Raw genomic sequence first — 18,868 nt, 5'->3', positions numbered from 1 at the left:
ACTTGTCCCATGCCTCCTTTGATGTATTCGCCTTTTTGATGTGAAGGAGCTGGCTATGCGTAACATTTAAATTTACCAGTGCCAGGGGCCTTTCCGTCCTTTTTTATCCATTCCTGAGGGTTTTCTTCGGGTTTCAACTCACTACCGTCGACGTATTGCCACAAGTCGTTATATATCAATATACTTTTAATTTGCACCTTCCACAAATCGTAATTGTCTTCTGTTCATTTCTCGATGTTCGAGAACATATTAGACGCGGCCATGTTAATGCACGTTTTTCCGCATAAAACACTTCGGCACTTTAATTTTCTTATACTTTTTCCTTATATTACTTAAAGGGGCGTTCTGGGCCCATAACCTGACAGGATTATAACACCACGTAAGTTGGATAAGTATATTTAATTAACAAAAATATGAATACATATACACAGGGTGAGGCACCTAAGGCCGGCCACCTGAATAACTTGACTGCTATTGGTGATAGGAAAAAATGCATGAGGACAAAATTATTTGGTATCGAGGGGCTGATCATCCGATGTTACTAGTTTTTTGATAGGTGGAGGCGTTAAGGAGATATGAAGGTCATCTCTGTTTTTTTAAATGGAACGGTATGTTTTTTGACTCACATTCTGATAGAGTATTTCAAGACGAATACAATGACCTATTGTGAAGGTCATTTGTGGTCTGGGTTAAGCCAGTTACGATGGAAAATAATTCTCTTTGAGGAAATGGTCGAACACTTCCTTGCCGTCTCTGGTTGTTGATATTACTTCATCCTTGTCTCGTAATCCATTGTTACGGGTCGTTGAATGGAAATAAACATTCAATCCCGCTGTACGTTTCATCTGTACATACTATAATTAGTCGTTTATGAGAATCTCCACCGAGCAAAGTGTATCTCAAAAGTTTCCGAAATGCGTTATTCAAAAGCGGAGAAAGTAGATATGGTTTTTGTTAATGGGGAATGTCGAAAAATTGTAAGAGATGCAGTCCGTTTGTTGCTGCACGGTTTTCTGAACGTGTCACACCTTCACGATTTGCGTTTACGAATGTTATTAAACGTTTTCAAGACACTGAAAGTGTAGATAACCAAATACGAAGAAAATGCAAAACAGCAACTGATAATCGAAATACAGTGAACATTTTAGCAGCCGTAACACAAAATCCCCATGCTAGTACAAGGCAGCTAGCACATTTACATTTAAATAAATTCCACGCTTTTCATGTTTCACTTCACCAAGAATTACATGGAAATGATTTTCAAAACCGTGTAAATTTTTGTGAACGGGGTCTGCAGAAATTACAGAGTGATGAGTTGTTTTTCAACAAGGTTTTGTTTACGGACGAAGCCACATTTACAAACTGTGGTCAAGTCAATCGCCATAATATGCATTACTGGTCAATAGAAAATCCACGGTGGCTGCGAGAAGTGGATAAACAAAGACCTTGGTCTGTAAACGTTTGGTGCGGACTTCTTAACAGTCAAATAATTGGTCCTTATTTTATCGATGGCACATTAAACACTTCGAGATATAAAGACATTTTAACAGAAATTTTGACACACCTGCTGGAAGATGTTCCGCTTTACATACGGCAAACTATGCGGTTTCAACAAGATGGATGCCCTGCTCATTCAGCACGGATAATTACTCAATTCCTCAACGTGAGATTCGGAGACCGTTGGATTGGTCGTGCAGAAAATCACAAATGGCCTGCACGTTCTGCAGATTTAACACCACTGGACTTTTTTTTTGTGGAGAACATTAAAGCAGCAAGTGTATAATGAAAAACCAACAACCAAAAAAGATATGAAAGAGCGTATAAGAAGAGGTTGTGCCGCGATAAACCCCACTGAAATTCAACATGCCGTAGTATCTGTCAAACAACGCTTCAGAGCATGTATCAATGTTCAAGGTCACCATTTTGAACACTTAAATTAGTCTTGTAGTACTGTTAGATAAATAAATCAACGGTGCCTGACCATTTCCTTAAAGTAAATTATTTTGCATCGTAACTGGCTTAATCCTGACCACAAATGACCTTCACAATAGGTCATTGTATTCGTCTTGAAATACTCTATCAGAATGTGAGTCAAAAAACATACCGTTCCATTTAAAAAAACAGAGATGACCTTCATATCTCCGTAACGCCTCCACCTATCAAAAAACTAGTAACATCGGATGATCAGCCCCTCGATACCAAATAATTTTGTCCATAATTTTGTTCATAAATTATTGATACATCGGGCAGATATAATTCAATATGCACTGCTCCCGATTGGCCAATTGTCGGAGGAAGCCCAAGAAACGAGGCATAAGGATTTTAAAAAATGTAGGGAGAAGAATACGCGGAAATGTTCAAGAATTTCTACAAATTCAGACATATTTTATAGGTTACCTTTAACTTCGGACCCATATGTATCATCGACTAGAATTAAAATATGTAATAAAAATAGAAAGAAATTAAACTTAGAAGCAGTAGAATTACTAGATATTTAATTGTTATTATAACTTATTTCTTGTTAATGTATTTAATTATTATTGTACTAATTTTTGTATTCTATCATAGATTGTTATATTATTGAGTCTAAAGTTCATAAAGATAAGTTTTTCATCGATCTAATTATTCTCCTGGCGTATTTTTTGTACAACCAGCAAACAAAAAACTTCTTTAAAATGCAATTAAAATTCAAAACACTTAAAAAAGCATTAAATAAAGCATCAAATTTGCAATTCTCACATTTTTTATAATTATTGAGGTACATAAGTTGAAAAAGGAAGAATTAAATAAACATGATATATAATAAATTATACATCATTTAAAAGAGATCATTTTTCCTCATTTTTTGGTGCAAATTTTATTCTGATATCAGTTCTAGTTCAAAAGTTATACTCCAATGTCTCAAAATATCCCAATCCGAACCACTGTGCGTCGGTTAGTTGAGAGATAACCTCGATAGTGAATGTGGCTGCCTTTCTGAGCCTTCGTAGAGTCAGAATAAAATTCATTTAATTGTTGGAAATTCCAATCATATTTGTGTTATATCAATTCACTATATAAAATAAACCAAGTTGTATTATTATTGTATAGAAAATACAAGTATTTAAAGTCTTTCACGTTATTTTATAACAAACAGTAACGTGAAATTTGAAGTTCATTTGACAATTCGCTTCTGAACCAAACGTCATCGATCAAATAAAACATTCTATCACTAATGAAACCAGGATCCTGAGCGATAGAGTAGATTCACGGTAAGTTTCGCAAAATTCTCCGTGACAAACGAAGCATGATATCTGCGGCCGTATCGCGTACGTTGTCGCATTGGTATGCTGTGTAAATGAACATAATACGCATGTTCCGTTTTCGCATTAGTATACACATCAATCTAATCGACGTACGCGCTACGAGGATATACATAGCAACAGGCTAAAAAACGAATGACGAAAGGTCTTCCTTTCTGCGGAAACTCCACCGTTATTTTACGCTTACCGATCACACGTTACACCCATTCTCGTTTCAAAAAACCTTCGATAATTGATGCGATTTGTTTGTTACAATTTTAGTTTGTCACAGTTTTACTTTCTTGTTATTATTTACTATTCTGTTATTCCAATTAACGTGGAGTGTACCTTCAAATGTTATAAAAAAAAAAAAAATGTGTAATGTCCCTCCATATTTTTACTATCCTCTCCATTTTTTTTAGCAGAGTCACTACAGTTGCATGCAAAAGTTTCCGGCCAAAAATAATTTTCGAATTAAATTATGTATAATAGGTGTAAAGTAGAAATACAAATATATCACAGTAAAGAGCTTTAATTATACTATCGAAATGTACAATTCACAAACTTGATACAAGTAATAATTATTTATAACAAAAACAACAATTTTTACTTCTTCATAAGTATCTGGCCAAGTATAAAACATGAAGAAAAAACACGATAACTGAAGGAAAAATGTTCAAAAATGGTTACAAATGTAACATTATCATCAATATTTAGTAACCATACCCTGTGAAACTATCACGGCGGGACATAGGTGAGGCATGGATTTAATAAGTTTGATGATTCTATCTTGAGATATATTTCTCCACTCTTCTTGAATTTTTGTCCATAAAGCAGTTTTATTGGTACAATTAACAGTTCTTATTCTTAGTTTAAGCTCTTGCCATAAATGTTCTATGGGATTCAAGTCTGGAGATTGACTCGGCCAATCTATAATTCGGATCTTATTCTTCGTGAAAAACTCCTGAAGCAACCCAGACCGATGTTTTGGATCATTGTGGTCGTCTAACATACCCTCTCCCATTTGGCTGACATTAGGAAAAGTACTGTTTCACGTAGACTTACAAAAGTTGGTTTTTTTGGGCGGGTTGGAGTTAAAAAACCACTGATAAGTAAAAAAAATAAGAAGGCCAAATTAGAGTTTGCAAAGAAACACCGGAGTTGGACAGTTAAAGATTGGAAGAAAGTGCTGTTTTCGGATGAAACTAAAATTAATTTATTTGGAAATGATGGGAGAAGGTATGTTAGACGACCGCAAGACACTAGGAATGATTCCCGATATCAAATACCAACAGTGAAGCACGGTGGAGGTAGTATTATGCTTTGGGGTGTATTTTCTTGGAAAGGAGTCGGTCCAATTTACAAAATTGAGGGTACTACGAACGCTCCTATGTATAGGGATATTCTATCAGAACAAATGCTACCTTATGCCCATCGAAATTTGCCACGAGGATGGATATTTCAGCAAGACAATGATCCAAAACATCGTCTTGGGTTGCTTCAGGAGTTTTTCACGAAGAATAAGATCCGAATTATAGATTGGCCGAGTCAATCTCCAGACTTGAATCCCATAGAACATTTATGGCAAGAGCTTAAACTAAGAATAAGAACTGTTAATTGTACCAATAAAGCTGCTTTATGGACAATTCATCAATTCATGTGGACAAAAATTCAAGAAGAGTGGAGAAATATCTCTCAAGATAGAATCATCAAACTTATTAAATCCATGCCTCACCTATGTCCCGCCGTGATAGCTTCCCAGGGTATGGTTACTAAATATTGATGATAATGTTACATTTGTAACCATTTTTTGAACATTTTTCCTTCAGTTATCGTGTTTTTTCTTCATGTTTTATACTTGGCCGGATACTTATGAAGAAGTAAGAATTGTTGTTTTTGTTATAAATAATTATTACTTGTTGTAGCAAATTTTTGAATTGTACATTTCGATAGTATAATAAAAGCTTTTTACTGTGATATATTTGTATTTCTACTTTACACCTATTATACATAATTTAATTCGAAAATTATTTTTGGCCGGAAACTTTTGCATGCAACTGTATGTGGCCGCTATCAAATTTCTGTGGTTTTTTAATTCAAGGGATTTTTATTGTACATGCGAATGAAAAAAGCTTTCTTTAAGAACTTTTATTTCACATAACAATCACATGTTAATGTCAATGTTTTTGTACATAATAATAAACCTGTTCAACGAATAAACAAATTTTGTATTGTTTATTTTTATTTATTTTTGTTTTAATTACACAGTTGTAATTTTTAAATGGCCACTGTTAATTCTTCATAAGAAAATGTTCGGGTAATAATTTAATACGCAATGGAGCTATTTTCTTTCGTTCTCCTTTCCACAGAAATTCCAATTCAATTTTTATTTCTGACATAACGATCTTTTGAATAATAATTTTTTTCGAAAGTAACGTTCCAATTTCTTTTTTATTTACATTTTTTAAGTCATATGCTATCTTGGGGTGTTTTTATTTTATTCGGTTAAATTTGAGGTTATATATATTTTCCTAACGATGATTCCACTGTCCGTTGGTTTTGTTTATGAAGTATCTTGTTTTAAAAAAATAGAATATAGATAGATAGATAATTTATTCCTTGTAATTTTTACATAAGGAAGAACGTTTGCTTACGTCACATCATTTAAAAATCATAAAAAAAAAGGAAAACAACCATTCAACTTATGTTACATACAGTGAGTGTAAGAAGTATTCGTACAGCAACCCATTTAAAATAAATGGTTCCTGTAAGGAACCATTATATTTATAAGTATTCGTACAGGAACCATTTATTTTAAATGGGTTGCTGTACGAATACTTCTTACACTGACTGTACCTCTGAAACAAAAACAACTAAAGCTACATTTATAAAATCTGCAGCTTAGTACTGCAACAAATAGAATATACATATTGTGTTGTGAAATACATAGAATATTCTAGCTGAAAGAAATAATAGGATGCTCGTCTTGCTGCTAACTGATAAATTGAATAAAAGAGAGACGGCATTTTCTACTGAAAAATTCTGCAATGCTGTTGGTATGTTGCTTGAAACCGGACATGTACAATTACGATGAATGTACGATGGTTGACTGCCTATGAAGCACCGAACACGTAAGATTACGGATTTTGCATACTTTAGCGAGGATTTGCATACGTGTTACCACTTCAACTACACCGTCTCTGGTGAAAGTATATTTCCTGGACAGTCACTAAAATTACTTCATTAGTAGTAAACTAGTAACTTAAAATCTTAGTTATAACCGTGCTTGTTTCTTTCGAAAGCCTCGATGCCAAAGCAACGGAAATCGGGTATAATGGAATAATAAAATACTAATTTTATTAATGAAAAGTTTTTGTTGAGAATAAGCACTATGTGCCTGTAATTTTTAACGGTTTCTGTAGTTGGTTATAGTTTTTCCGAGTCTCGGCAGTTAGTTAGCAGAAAACCTCTGAACGAAGAACATCGGTTCTGTTTTGTAAACTACAGTTTATACTTCTAAATATATACTTAGATTAAACTCTGTTGTATTTATTTACTAAATAAATATTCAACAGTTTTGATTTCATTTCTTAATGTCACGAGTAAGCTGTGATATTTTCTCGACGAGAAGCTGGTCAAAGCTAACAGACAAACATTATACAGAGTGTCCAAAAAATGTAACACGTGACACATGAGAAAATTAATTAAGGGCCTCCTGCTCTTGATCGAGATGTCCAGAAAGTTTTGAAACTGATTTCTGAAGATTGAGAAAAATGGAGTTGCTCGAAAGATGTTCAGGTGGGCTTACACAAAACAGCAACAAAAGTTTTAACAAATACACTTGGAGTATGGAACCTAAATACATATTTAATAGAAAAAAAATAGTTGATATTGCGTGGAAAATAGGAGCTTGTATTTTCAATGAAGTATTTGGACCGGTGATGAAAATAATGGATTCCATGGGCAGTAAACTCAGCCTGACAAGGTTTAAGTGGAAGAATATGAAAATTTCAAAGAGCGGAAGGGATTTTGAGTGGTGCAGGCATCGCTGATTAAGTTAAGGTAAGACGTTTCATGAATTTTGAAGGTTGAAGTAGAATCTGGTTGTCGTCTGTTTTTCGCTCTGTAATAACAATTAGTAAGGAGATCCTCAAGGCTTTTTCTATGCCCAATCTCCTTGATATTGATACTAGAATATAAATTCATCAATCTTCGTGTCTTCAGGAAGAATATAAAATAAACATTGAAAATTAAAATTATTTTGGAGATCCTTTATTAAAAAGGTAAATCAAAGTTTCAACAGTCCATAATTATTTGCACCTGAATGAAATAATACCGTCGCACTATCGCGAGACATTTGACTTTCATATACGATCGACAACATTTTCACTATCAACTATCTTTTTATTCGACCAGCTATTTAACTAAGACTTCGAATACGAACGCAGACGAATCTGCTTTCAGGTTCTCCGAAGGGAATTAATGTTAGCTCGATCCTCGCGAACGTGGTATGAGAGGCGTACTGAAAGAATTCATCGGGCTGAAGCTGCAAAGTTAACGCCACCTGAAGTTTCGTAACGTTGATAGATGAATGACGAATAACAAAAGCACAATTCGACTTTTTGTAAGCGAATTGCGCGTGCACTTTGCATTAAGAAATACTAAGAATACGTTAATGTATGTGCAGCTGGGTTATGTGTGGGCTTGTTTTAACGGAAGTCGTGAAGGTTAGGTTCGAGCATTTAAAGGGACGTATACATGAATGAACATATATATGTGTTCCCCTAAATGCTCGAACCTGAATAATTTTATGTATTTTTTGTATGATTTTTATGTAAGCTTGTAATTAATGTAAGTTGGTTGTGGAGGTTAGGTTCGAGCATTCAAAGATAAATATACAGGGTGTCCCAAAAATGTTGTAACACCTTGAAAGAGGTGGTACGGGAAGTGATTTGAAACAACTTTTTCCTTAGCGAAAATGTTGTCCGAGGCTTCGTTGAGGATGTTACATTCGGCCCTGCCGAATGGTGTCCCTTTTCATCGACCTCGCATTGCGCATAGCGAGATCGATAAACTTTTAGGAATGCGCTCGATGTCAGCAAACGGGCGTCAGCGATGTTAGGCTGTTGGGTACGAATCAGCCAACGAACTTGCGACTTGTTCCAGATTCGGAAATGTAGAAATTAAGATTTCGAAATCACGATCGGGCCAGGCGAGGATCTGGGGACTATATAAACCCGTGGTTACGACCACGCGGAGCTCATTGGGTATTCTGATTTTGGCAGCTATAATTCTGTAGTCGCGGACGGGTTAATCTCTCGCGTTAGTCTCATTTAGGTATCGTGTATCGTATGTCCAGCTGAGTAGAGAGTTCGCGTAAATGAGAACATACGTACTAAAGATAGAGTCACCGCCGAGTTACCTACGAAAGTTCGACGTTTATTATTCGCCAATCATTAGAGTCCCGTGTCGCGAGTGTTACAACCAGACCAGATCCTCGCCACAGCCGAGCCCGGGACAATTTGGCAACGCCGCCGATAGCATAAGATCAACGTTTGGTATTGTTTAAAATACATTTTCAATTGTATAATTTATATTCTTGTTTGTATGTAATCCCAAATTCAGTTTTTGTTTAATAATTATATTTGGTAAAGTATAAAACTTAGTAACAATCATTATAGAATCCCAGAATTCCTTCTTTTCCTAGTAAAGTACAGATAAGGTGAGCTCTAGCTCTAGATGAAGATAAGAATCCCTACAAGAAACTCCCAAACATAGTTGGGACGTAACAAGGAGATATTAACGGAAAACCCCGACCAGTCAGAGCGCGAGGATGCCAGTGGAGCGCCCGCGGTAGGCGTGGGCTACGCGCTAGGAGACCGCCCTCCGCTGGCATACGCGCGCTTTGATTGGTCCGGGGTTTTCCGTTAATAACTCCTTAACGAAGCCTCGGACAACATTTTCGCTACGGAAGAAGTTGTTTCAAATCACGTCCCGAACCACCCCTTTCTAGGTGTTACAACATTTTTGGGACACCCTGTATATACAGAGTGGAGGTGACTTGAAACAACTTCTTCCTTAGCGAAAATGTTGTCCGAGGCTTCGTTGAGGAGATATTAACGGAAAACCCCGAACCAATCAGAGTGCGCGTATACCGGCGGAGGGCGGTCGCCTAGCGCGTAGTCCACGCCGGGGGTGTCCCACTTGGACGCCGACCGATTGGACGCGTTTCTTTTGGACGTCGCACAGTGGTCAGAAATCGGAATCTAGCACTTTATTTGCTAAAAAATCACTATCCTCATATCGATGTTTAACGAATATATATTGGTTTTTAAATGTTCATCGGTTTTGAAAACGAAGGGATTAATAAAATTGGTTGAAAATTGTGATGAAGACAAGAATTCAAAGTCTTACATTTTATACGTGTCATTTTTCTGCCAAAAAATGTGCCTTCTTCTCGATGTTCTAGAAAATCTATTCGATGTAATGTGTCTGCTGGCAGCGCCGCACTGCGAACAATATGTAAATATGTTAATGTGTAAATATGTAAACATTACAGTATGTACGCGTTGCGTTGCGTTCGCGACAGTTGTGCGTTAATTATTATAAATATATACGCGCCGTGGAAAAGGCAAAGCACACAAAGTATTATCGCCACATTCTAATATCTGTTAAACATTTAATACGACGCCGACGGTTACAGATATTGCTTAAAGGCGAAACATGTAAATAGCACGACATCAAATTAAGCATTTCTTCTGCCGTTTCTTCATGTCGAACGTTCTGGAAGCTAAGCTATAGCTTCGTCCTCGCGCAATGTTATCGCCGCGCGAACCGAGCAACTTGGTGGGCGCGAGACGCGAGACGAGGTATAACTCATAAACACCGAATTCTCGCGTGTACCGAGTCGCGAAATTTCGAGGACTTCTTCTATGAACTAGCGACGATCACGTGTTCCGAAGATCCTTTGTCTCCAAAGCTTCTAGAACGTTCCACTGAGTTTACGTGGTTGAGCAAGGCACGAACCTTCTTCACTTCTCATCGTACAGTCGCACGAAGAGCGAGATTAGTCCGAGGGAGCTAAAAATCGAGCATAGTTGTATACCGAGTACTTAGTACTATTATACAAAGTGAGTGGTAGGCAAAGACTCTAGTTCCTCGTAAAACAACTCGTTTTATTCGATTTCTTTTATTAATTTAATTTATTTAAATACTTTAATATTAAATCTTTCTTTTTTTTGTAAATATAATTTAGCGTTAATTATAACCGTAAAACGTGTGCGTGTGTTTTTCCTTCAACCACAGGGCGACCAGAACAACTCAGAACATCGAGACCAGCGCTTTTCTCGATTTGTATTGTAAAGATATTTAGTGGTGAGTTGATTTTCTTCCAATCAATATTTTTGTATAAATGATTATGAATTTATTTTGTTGTTACCACTCGGAATATCAATAAATGATATTTCATTTCCGGGGAATCCCTAATTGATGTTCTCGGGTGGTATTTCCATTGATCTTTCATATAATATTATTCCGACAATTTTTATTGTATTTCTTTATCATATGAAATCACTGTTGTTCAAATCTGGGATATTAATAAATGATATAATTCATTCCGGGGTAACCTTAGTTGATATCCCAGAAGCGAATAAATATATATATTTTCATTGTTTTCTTCTATACAATTTATGTTCAATTTTATATGAATTAACTGAAAGAATGAAAGATTGTGATCTATTATAAATATGTAAATTTCAAGGTCTAATCATTGGTTATTAAAATACACATCAGACAATGATATTTCAATAGTAAAATAGCTTTCAATATTTAATTTAAATTCACCGTTGAATCCGCTCGCATCCTAACCGTCTATCCTATTAAATACGAAAGAGAAATTCACATACGAGCCAGGGCCCGTACGGGACTGCTGTGACAAAGACCTGACCTTGCCGATAGGCAAGTAAAATATATATAATAATATTTAAAAATTATTTAAGCTGTGACGCAGGAATCTGTGTCCCACGTCACAGCTTAAAGTTTTCATTATAAATCGGACGTTTCATGTGCTACAACCTCACATTGATATTAACGCGTGCTGTTTTACCGGCCTGCTTGTTCGCTGGCTCGAGCGTCCTGGCTTACGCCTATGCTCTGAGCGCGCGCTCCTCGAGCGCTGTGATTGGTCAGTGTTTTTCGTTAATAATTCAAAAACAAAGCCCCATTTGACATATTTGCAAAGGAAATTGTTGTTCAGAATCGTCTCAGCTACCCCCCATTTCCGACTCCTCTCCGACGTTTGGGACACCCTGTATAGGTTAGAGTAAGGAATAGCTGGATTAGGAATAGCTGTCAATTACTATGACAGTGGAAGAAAATTTGAGTAGAAAAATTGAGTAAGTATCTGTGTACATAAGGTGGAAATTGGATAATAACCGAGGAGAAAATTTTTAATTTCTCAAGGAAGATTAAGAAGATAGTAAACCAGATCAATGAACTTGACACGGAACTTTTTTTAGTGGGATTCAATATTCAAAGTTCCCATTACTTGAGTCCTGTGATATGTTGTTGATGATCAGCCAGAGTTAAATGGTGAATTACAAGAAAAAGCAGTTTTACACTTTCATCTATATTAACACGTTGAGCGCGGCGCCGAAATTTCTGTCCTTTCCGTTTAGCCGGCATCGGCAGCGAGCTAGCGTTCCTCAAATGATGCGATGTTATAAGGTGACCGCGACTAGAAAGCACGCAACTTCACGCACTGTGTAGTGCTGATCTACTGATGACTTTGTCGGCTACCGACACAGAAGCGTGACGAAGTCCATATTCGCACTGTTTGACTTCGGCAAAATTTCAGTCTTGGAGTGAAACAATGAAACAGCCAATGCATATGTACCTCCAAGAAGCAATCAGTTGGAAGAAAGTCACGGAAGCGTACACATTATTTGAGAGTATAAAATTCAGTGTGTTTTTTAGAATATTTATTGCCTATAAGGCCGAAAATGTTCGAAAGAGAAGAAGATAGCGAGACATCAAGCGAAGAATTTTTGCCATTCAAACGTTGCCGGGTATTACGGTTATCATCATCAGAAGATGATAATTCATTAGACCAGGAAGTGGAACTTGAGAATGACAGAAGTGGCATAGGTGCTAATGAAACCTGTCATCGAAATGAATGGTTTGATCCAAATGGCAATCAGCCAAATATTGTGCCTTTTACGAGTGCCTCCGGCGCTAAAAAAACTAATGAGAAAGTGCGAAATTGTAAGACAGCAGAAGATTTTTATGCACTTTTTGTCACTGACGAAATGTTTGAACACATCAGTGAGCAAACAAATATTTATGCTGCTCAATCAGGAATCGCTTCTCAACGTACAGATAAGTGGACGCCAACTAATAAAAATGAGATAAAGCGTTTATTTGGGCTAATAATATGGATGGGAATGGTGAAACTTCCATCCTTACGTCTGTATTGGTCTCAAGATCCATCCATATTTTCTCAAACATTCCCGCGAACAATAATGAGCAGAGATAGATTTGAACTCCTCATGAGAATGTTGCATTTCGCAGATAATGAAGCAGTTGACGCATCTAACCGTCTATCAAAAATTCAATTTATTATAGACAAATTAAATAAAAATTTTGAAAAATATCATGATCCACCTGAGGTATTATGCATCAATGAATCATTAATCCCATTCCGCGGCCGCATTATATTCAGGCAGTATTTAAAACAAAAAAGACACAAATATGGCATAAAAATATTTAAATTATGCTGTGGTCACGGATACACATATTATTTTCATGTGTACACTGGAAAAGCTCTTGACAAGGAAAATAAGACACCGTCAAATGTTGTAATGTCTTTACTAAAAAATTTATTTCATAGAGGCCACACCTTGTGTACTGATAACTGATACACCAGTGTCGATTTGGCGAATAACCTAATAGATAAAAACACACATCTGATTGGTACACTTCGAAAAAATCGTAAAGGAAACCCAAGTGAAGTAATAAAAACTAACTTGAAACGTGGAGAAATTATCGCCAAAGAAAATAATCAGGGTATTACTGTGTTGAAATGGAAAGACAAGAGAGATGTTTTGGTCTTGTCCACAAAACATTCCAGCGAAATGATAAATGTAAAAACAAAAAAAAAAGGATTTTGCTTCAAACCAAAAATTGTGGCTGAGTATAATAAAGCAAAGACCTGTATTGACTTGTCAGATCAGATGAGTTCTTATAGCAGTCCCTTGAGAAAAACTCTCAAATGGTATAAAAAATTAGCCTTCGAGTTATTTCTAAATACTGCTGTTGTAAATGCCTTGTTCATGTTTCAAGAAGTAACAGGAAAAAAAATATCAGTCACGGCATTTCGGAGACAATTGGCGAATGCCCTAACACAGCAGTTAGATGAGGAAATTTCAAATCAACAAAAAAAAATTATTCATAAATTACACAAGAAGGAAGGAGAGTCACATAAAGTTCGAAAATACTGTTCCGGATGCTACAATAAAAATTCAAGATTATTTGGACGCAAGCAAGCCAAAAATTTGACAAAAAAATTTGTTACATATTGTAATACATGTAAATCTAAGCCACATCTTTGTTTAGAATGTTTTAATAAATTTCATTGAAACTACATTTGTCTACATTTCATTGAGACTACATTCATTTGTTAACTTTAATACTGCCGGTCCCAGTGACTGACACCGGTCAAACGATAAGTCTAGAGCCGGTCCCCAGGGACCGGCGCGGGGCTCAACGTGTTAATAGCTAGCATTTAATGTGATTCTGTAGTTATTACATGCGTCAAATGATGTTAAGCTTCTTCAATACAAATTCCACTTTAGTTTATTTTATATATTGAAAAGTCTCACGATATCTAATAATGTATCTACTTAAACAATACTTACTTGTAGTTGTAATTATGCAGTAGTTATACTTGTCCTAATTAAACATTCTTCTACGTAATTATATATGTTTTAATAGTTATTCTAATGTTGCAACGCAACTATTATAACAGAACATAGGGGAAACATACAGTTTTCAATGAAATACTTGGACAAATGGCAAAAATATTGAATAAAGAAATGCACTTATGCACGGTTTTCTGTTAATATATCCTCAACGAAGCCTCGGGCAACATTTTCGCAAAGGAAGAAGTTGTTTCAAATCACCTCCCGAACCACCTCTTGCAATGTGTTACAACATCTTTGGGACACCCTGTAGTTCGTTATCGGTAATAGAGTCAGTGACGGCGAGTCATCGTTTCACTGAGCTGCGCTCTACGAGGTAAAAATATTTCTCAGGCTACTACTCTTCAACTAACTACTCCAATGGCATCAGTTAGCAGATTCTTCAGGCGTAACTACCTACTCCGATGGCATCATTAGCAGAATCAACGTTCAGGCGATAAAGATTATTTGGCGGCTGATGAGTTGCATGACGATTTTTGTTCCTCCGATCATCAACCATCCCGTAGGATATAAAGGTCCGAATCGGCACTGGTAATCGGTTGTATACGTGAATTTATGGCGAGTATAGTGATCGCGGGTGGTCGTCCTACCCGTGAGTACTAACATTTGTTGTTTTATTTGTTAGTTCAGGATAGGGTCTTCTTGCACTACGCGTTTTCTATTAATAATATATTAATTTTTACACAGTATTTTTTAAACAGATTTAGTCTTGAGATGCTGATGATTTATTTGGTGGTACTATTAAATTAAAATTCAATATCCACTATATTATGAAATATACGTTATTGAAATATTAAATTCTTTATATGATACATTACCAACATTGACTCTAAGTCCATCTTCGTTCTTCATCAAGCTGTTTCTTTCTACTTTCGTCGTCGCTTCGAAGACACTTTTTTTTTTTTACTTTTTCTTCCGTTTGTATCATGTTTTGTTATGAAAATTACCTTTTTATACAGGGTGTCCCAAAAATGTTGTAACACCTTGAAAGAGGTGGTTCGGGAAGCGAATTGAAACAACTTTTCCCTTAGCGAAAATGTTGTACGAGGCTTCGTTGAGGAGATATTAAGAGAAAACCCCGACCAATAAAAGCGCGAGGATGCCGGCGGAGGGCGGTCGCCTAGTGCGTAGTCCACGCCTACCACGGGCATTCCACTGGAATCCTCGCGCTCTGATTGGTCGGGGATTTTATGTTAATATCTTCTCAACGAAGCCTCGGACAACATTTTCGCTAAGGAAGAAGTTGTTTCAAATCACCTCCCAAACCACCCCTTTCAAGCACCTCCAACATTTTTGGGACACCCTGTATAGAATCTCCAAGTATCAAGCCTAATACGTGGAACATCAGGTAGCTATAAAACTATCAGCAGAATATACGGCATTGTGTTTACTGTTATTGTTACATGTAAAACATTTTATTTTTATTACAGAATCATCATCATTATCATCCGGCGAGCTGCTCACCTTCTTTGATCGTATCGCACAGTAGGAAAACCAAACTGAAGGAAACGATTTGCAGAAGCAAATTACGACGTGCATGGGCGAGAAAGTTATTGCAACGGACAATTGCATTTTGCAATGGTGGACAGAGCACGAAATTCGATTTGCTCATTTAGCGCCGAGGATAAAAATCTATTAGGCATTCCATTAACGCAAGCGTACAGCGAGAGGTTATTTTCAAGAGCTGGCAATATTGTCACGGAAAAGCGGACATGTTTGTTGTCAGACAATGTAAAACAAATCTGTTTGTTAAATGCAAATTGTTGTATTAATTATTGTATTATTATCTAATTGTTATTGTCATTATCATCATTATCCTAACATCATAATCACGGAATAATATTTAAATACATATAGAATATGCTCAAATTTCTTCTACGCTTCTTTAATTCATTTAAACACTCCATTGTTATCTCTACTGTTCCATCTAATTTTTCAAAGCTCTCTCTTTTCTACCGCTGCTTTATTTTCCATCTCAGTAGTAAACACTTTATCTCGTTGCTATGAAATACAAAAACTAAATTAACTGCATAAACATGTACGTATATAATATATAATATGCATGTAGCTTAGAAGATACAGCAGCAAGTACTTGATTCGTAACAAATATTATTTAAATATTTTTTAGTTATTTGAAAGTTTCGTACAATTTGTTAAAAAGATTCCTAGTTCTGAGATAGATGCAACACAATGTTGCAGCTTTTCCAATTAGTTTTCGATTTATTACGATTTTACCGAATGACCAAGTTCCCAGAGGTTCGCGAAAAAAAAAACTCGCTGTTACTGTATTTAATACGACATGATTCTATTGGAAATCCTACTTATATTTTTCTCCTATCATACATCGCCTAGCTAACACAGTATTTTCCTTTGCCTTCTCCACTTCCTAAAACCTTAACTTTCACTTTTCCACCAGGTCTCTGTCCGTCAAGAACCCATAAATTTCCCACCCCCAAAAACCTTTTTCCCGACCTCGCTCACGGTCGCCCACGATCGATTCTTCAGATCCTTCCGGGCAGTCAACCGAGCTACTCTAAGCATATTTTAATTGTTAGAGACCTACAGTAAGAAGTAAAAGTGTTAAATAAATAATTTGTTAAGATTATTCCTTTTCACTTCAATCTGGTTCTCCAACTATTCCTATTTGCCCATTTTCTAACGAAATGGTTCCAAGTGCGAAGCTTTAACAGTTCCACTTTTATTTTAAGCGAGTCTTGTAAAAAGTGGGAATACATAGACGTTAGATAGGATTGAAACGATAGCGGGGACAGTGAACTTAGAGAGCATGACCTTCAACTCGCATCTCGTACAATCAGCTGGCTTTTCCGCCATACACAGTCAAAGGCAACGCGTATACTGTATACGCTATCGCGGTGCAGCGACCAATGTCCCGTATTAGGTTACAAGCGGTAACCGTGCATTCACTTATAGTATCGTGTTGCCATAAACTTTGCGCAACCAAACAAATTCAAACGGCCGTGTAATAAGATAAACGTATGTCGAATGATTCATCCACCAACGGTGCCATTCATAATTAGACCAGCGATAATGAATTCCAACTGTGCACTGTAGATTTTAATGCATTTTTATGAATGATTATCTATTATTTAAATAGTGCTCGACAAATATTCGACCACGTACAGTAACATTCATAACACTAGTTGACAAAATTAAAAAAGAAAATGAAAATGTTCATTCAATTCCACAATGTTTTTCTTTTGTATGTTGGCCTACTAAACTCGAAAATAGCAAGATAAAATTTTTCTATGGATAGGTTTTTTTATACGAATTTTTGAATTTTGTTTCGATTTTTTTCGATTTATGAGGAAGAAAGCGACGAGGGCGTTCCTAGTATTTCGACGGAACCGTGTAGTTCGTCGAACAACTAATAAATATTCTCATCGTTTTATTTTACATATTATCATTATTTTAACTATTCTATCCATTTTTAATCCTTACACGTTTCTCTTATTACGCGTCGATTTTCTAAAAAGTAATCGAACATTCGAATATCAAAGTAACCCAAAGCAATGTGTAGAAGTGGCGAGAAGTCGCGTATCTTTGATGATTGCGGCGCTTGTGATCCGGTGTCAATAGAAATTTCAAAAAAGTAAAAAAATTACGCCAAGTACATGAACAAGTGGAGGACGTAAGGAGTAATCACAAAAAAAATAGAAGATCCTGTTAGAATATTCGAGATAGTGTTAGGATATTCGAGCTAGACGAACGCCCGAAGCGGGCCATGTGTTTAGTCTCTGCGCGTTCCCCTTCTTAAAGGAGGTTTTAAGATAGAGGACTTTTGTAAACGAAGGGCCTGACGTCAGGGGTGTCCTCACGACTGTATTTTTCTGGCGGAGGTCAGAACTGTACCGACTTGCATCGAGGCAAGAGCTTACTGAATATAGACTTTACTACATTACTATTTTCACTGTTTCTTTTGTGCGCCCTTTGGATTCCATCCTGAGCTCCTTATTCTGGTCTTACAATCCCCATAAACAAACTACAAGAAAGTAGAAAAAGATGTGAAATCGAAACGAGCTGCCAATACATGAAGATGCTTTCCAGCAAAGTGCAAAGGCGGCACTGTGTAACACAATGTAAAATTCGGTGATTTTCAACCATGAAGACTGTATAAGGAGATCCAACTCCCTAAGAAAGTTACTAGAAAACTGTTAACAAAATCTCGAACTTGAAGTTATGAATATTTCGTCCACTCGCGGCGATATACGAGATATATATATATATATATATCGTATATAGTCTGTGCGCACTTGCGTATTATATATTATATATATATATGTCATATGTGTATATATTATCTATAGGTATTCAAAAAAATATAGGCCTCAAAAAATTCATATGTATTTTGCAATAACAAATGGACTGCCGGTCAAGTGCAGAGCAATCTAAAGATTATCTGTAGATAAATTGTATACAAATGTATTATCGTAGTCTGTGCTCACTTGCGCCGCGAGTGGTAGAAATATTTATTCATAACTTCAAGCTCGGGATTCTGGTAACACTTCTACACTACACAGTTAGGACTCCTTATACAGTCTTCATGTTTCCAACTATGCGCAGCTGAAATGGTGTATTCAACAGTGCTGACCC

General features: G+C 36.3%; 2 protein-coding genes across 10 annotated transcripts in view; one reads left to right on the top strand and one right to left on the bottom strand.

Annotated features, from left to right (window-relative positions):
• LOC128882007 (serine-rich adhesin for platelets) overlaps window positions 1-18,868 on the bottom strand; it is a 263,101-nt gene that overhangs the window by 141,850 nt on the left and 102,383 nt on the right. The gene's annotated exons all lie outside the window — the stretch shown is intronic.
• LOC128882010 (piggyBac transposable element-derived protein 4-like) lies at window positions 10,318-17,384 on the top strand. 5 transcript variants are annotated; one of them, XM_054133543.1, is made up of 3 exons: window positions 10,318-10,411; window positions 10,587-14,849; window positions 15,688-17,384. In XM_054133543.1, the coding sequence occupies exon 2, from the start codon at window positions 12,281-12,283 to the stop codon at window positions 13,193-13,195; it is 915 nt and encodes a 304-aa protein (XP_053989518.1). In that variant the 5' UTR covers window positions 10,318-10,411; window positions 10,587-12,280; the 3' UTR covers window positions 13,196-14,849; window positions 15,688-17,384. The 5 variants fall into 5 exon arrangements, with proteins under 5 accessions (XP_053989518.1, XP_053989519.1, XP_053989520.1 ...); XM_054133544.1 differs by having other exon boundaries at window positions 10,379-14,520; window positions 14,591-14,849; XM_054133545.1 differs by having other exon boundaries at window positions 10,379-14,573; window positions 14,628-14,849.

Source organism: Hylaeus volcanicus, chromosome 9, assembly GCF_026283585.1.
Source record: "Hylaeus volcanicus isolate JK05 chromosome 9, UHH_iyHylVolc1.0_haploid, whole genome shotgun sequence".
NCBI lineage: Eukaryota > Metazoa > Arthropoda > Insecta > Hymenoptera > Colletidae > Hylaeus > Hylaeus volcanicus.
This window is presented reverse-complemented; position numbering and strand designations above follow the sequence as displayed.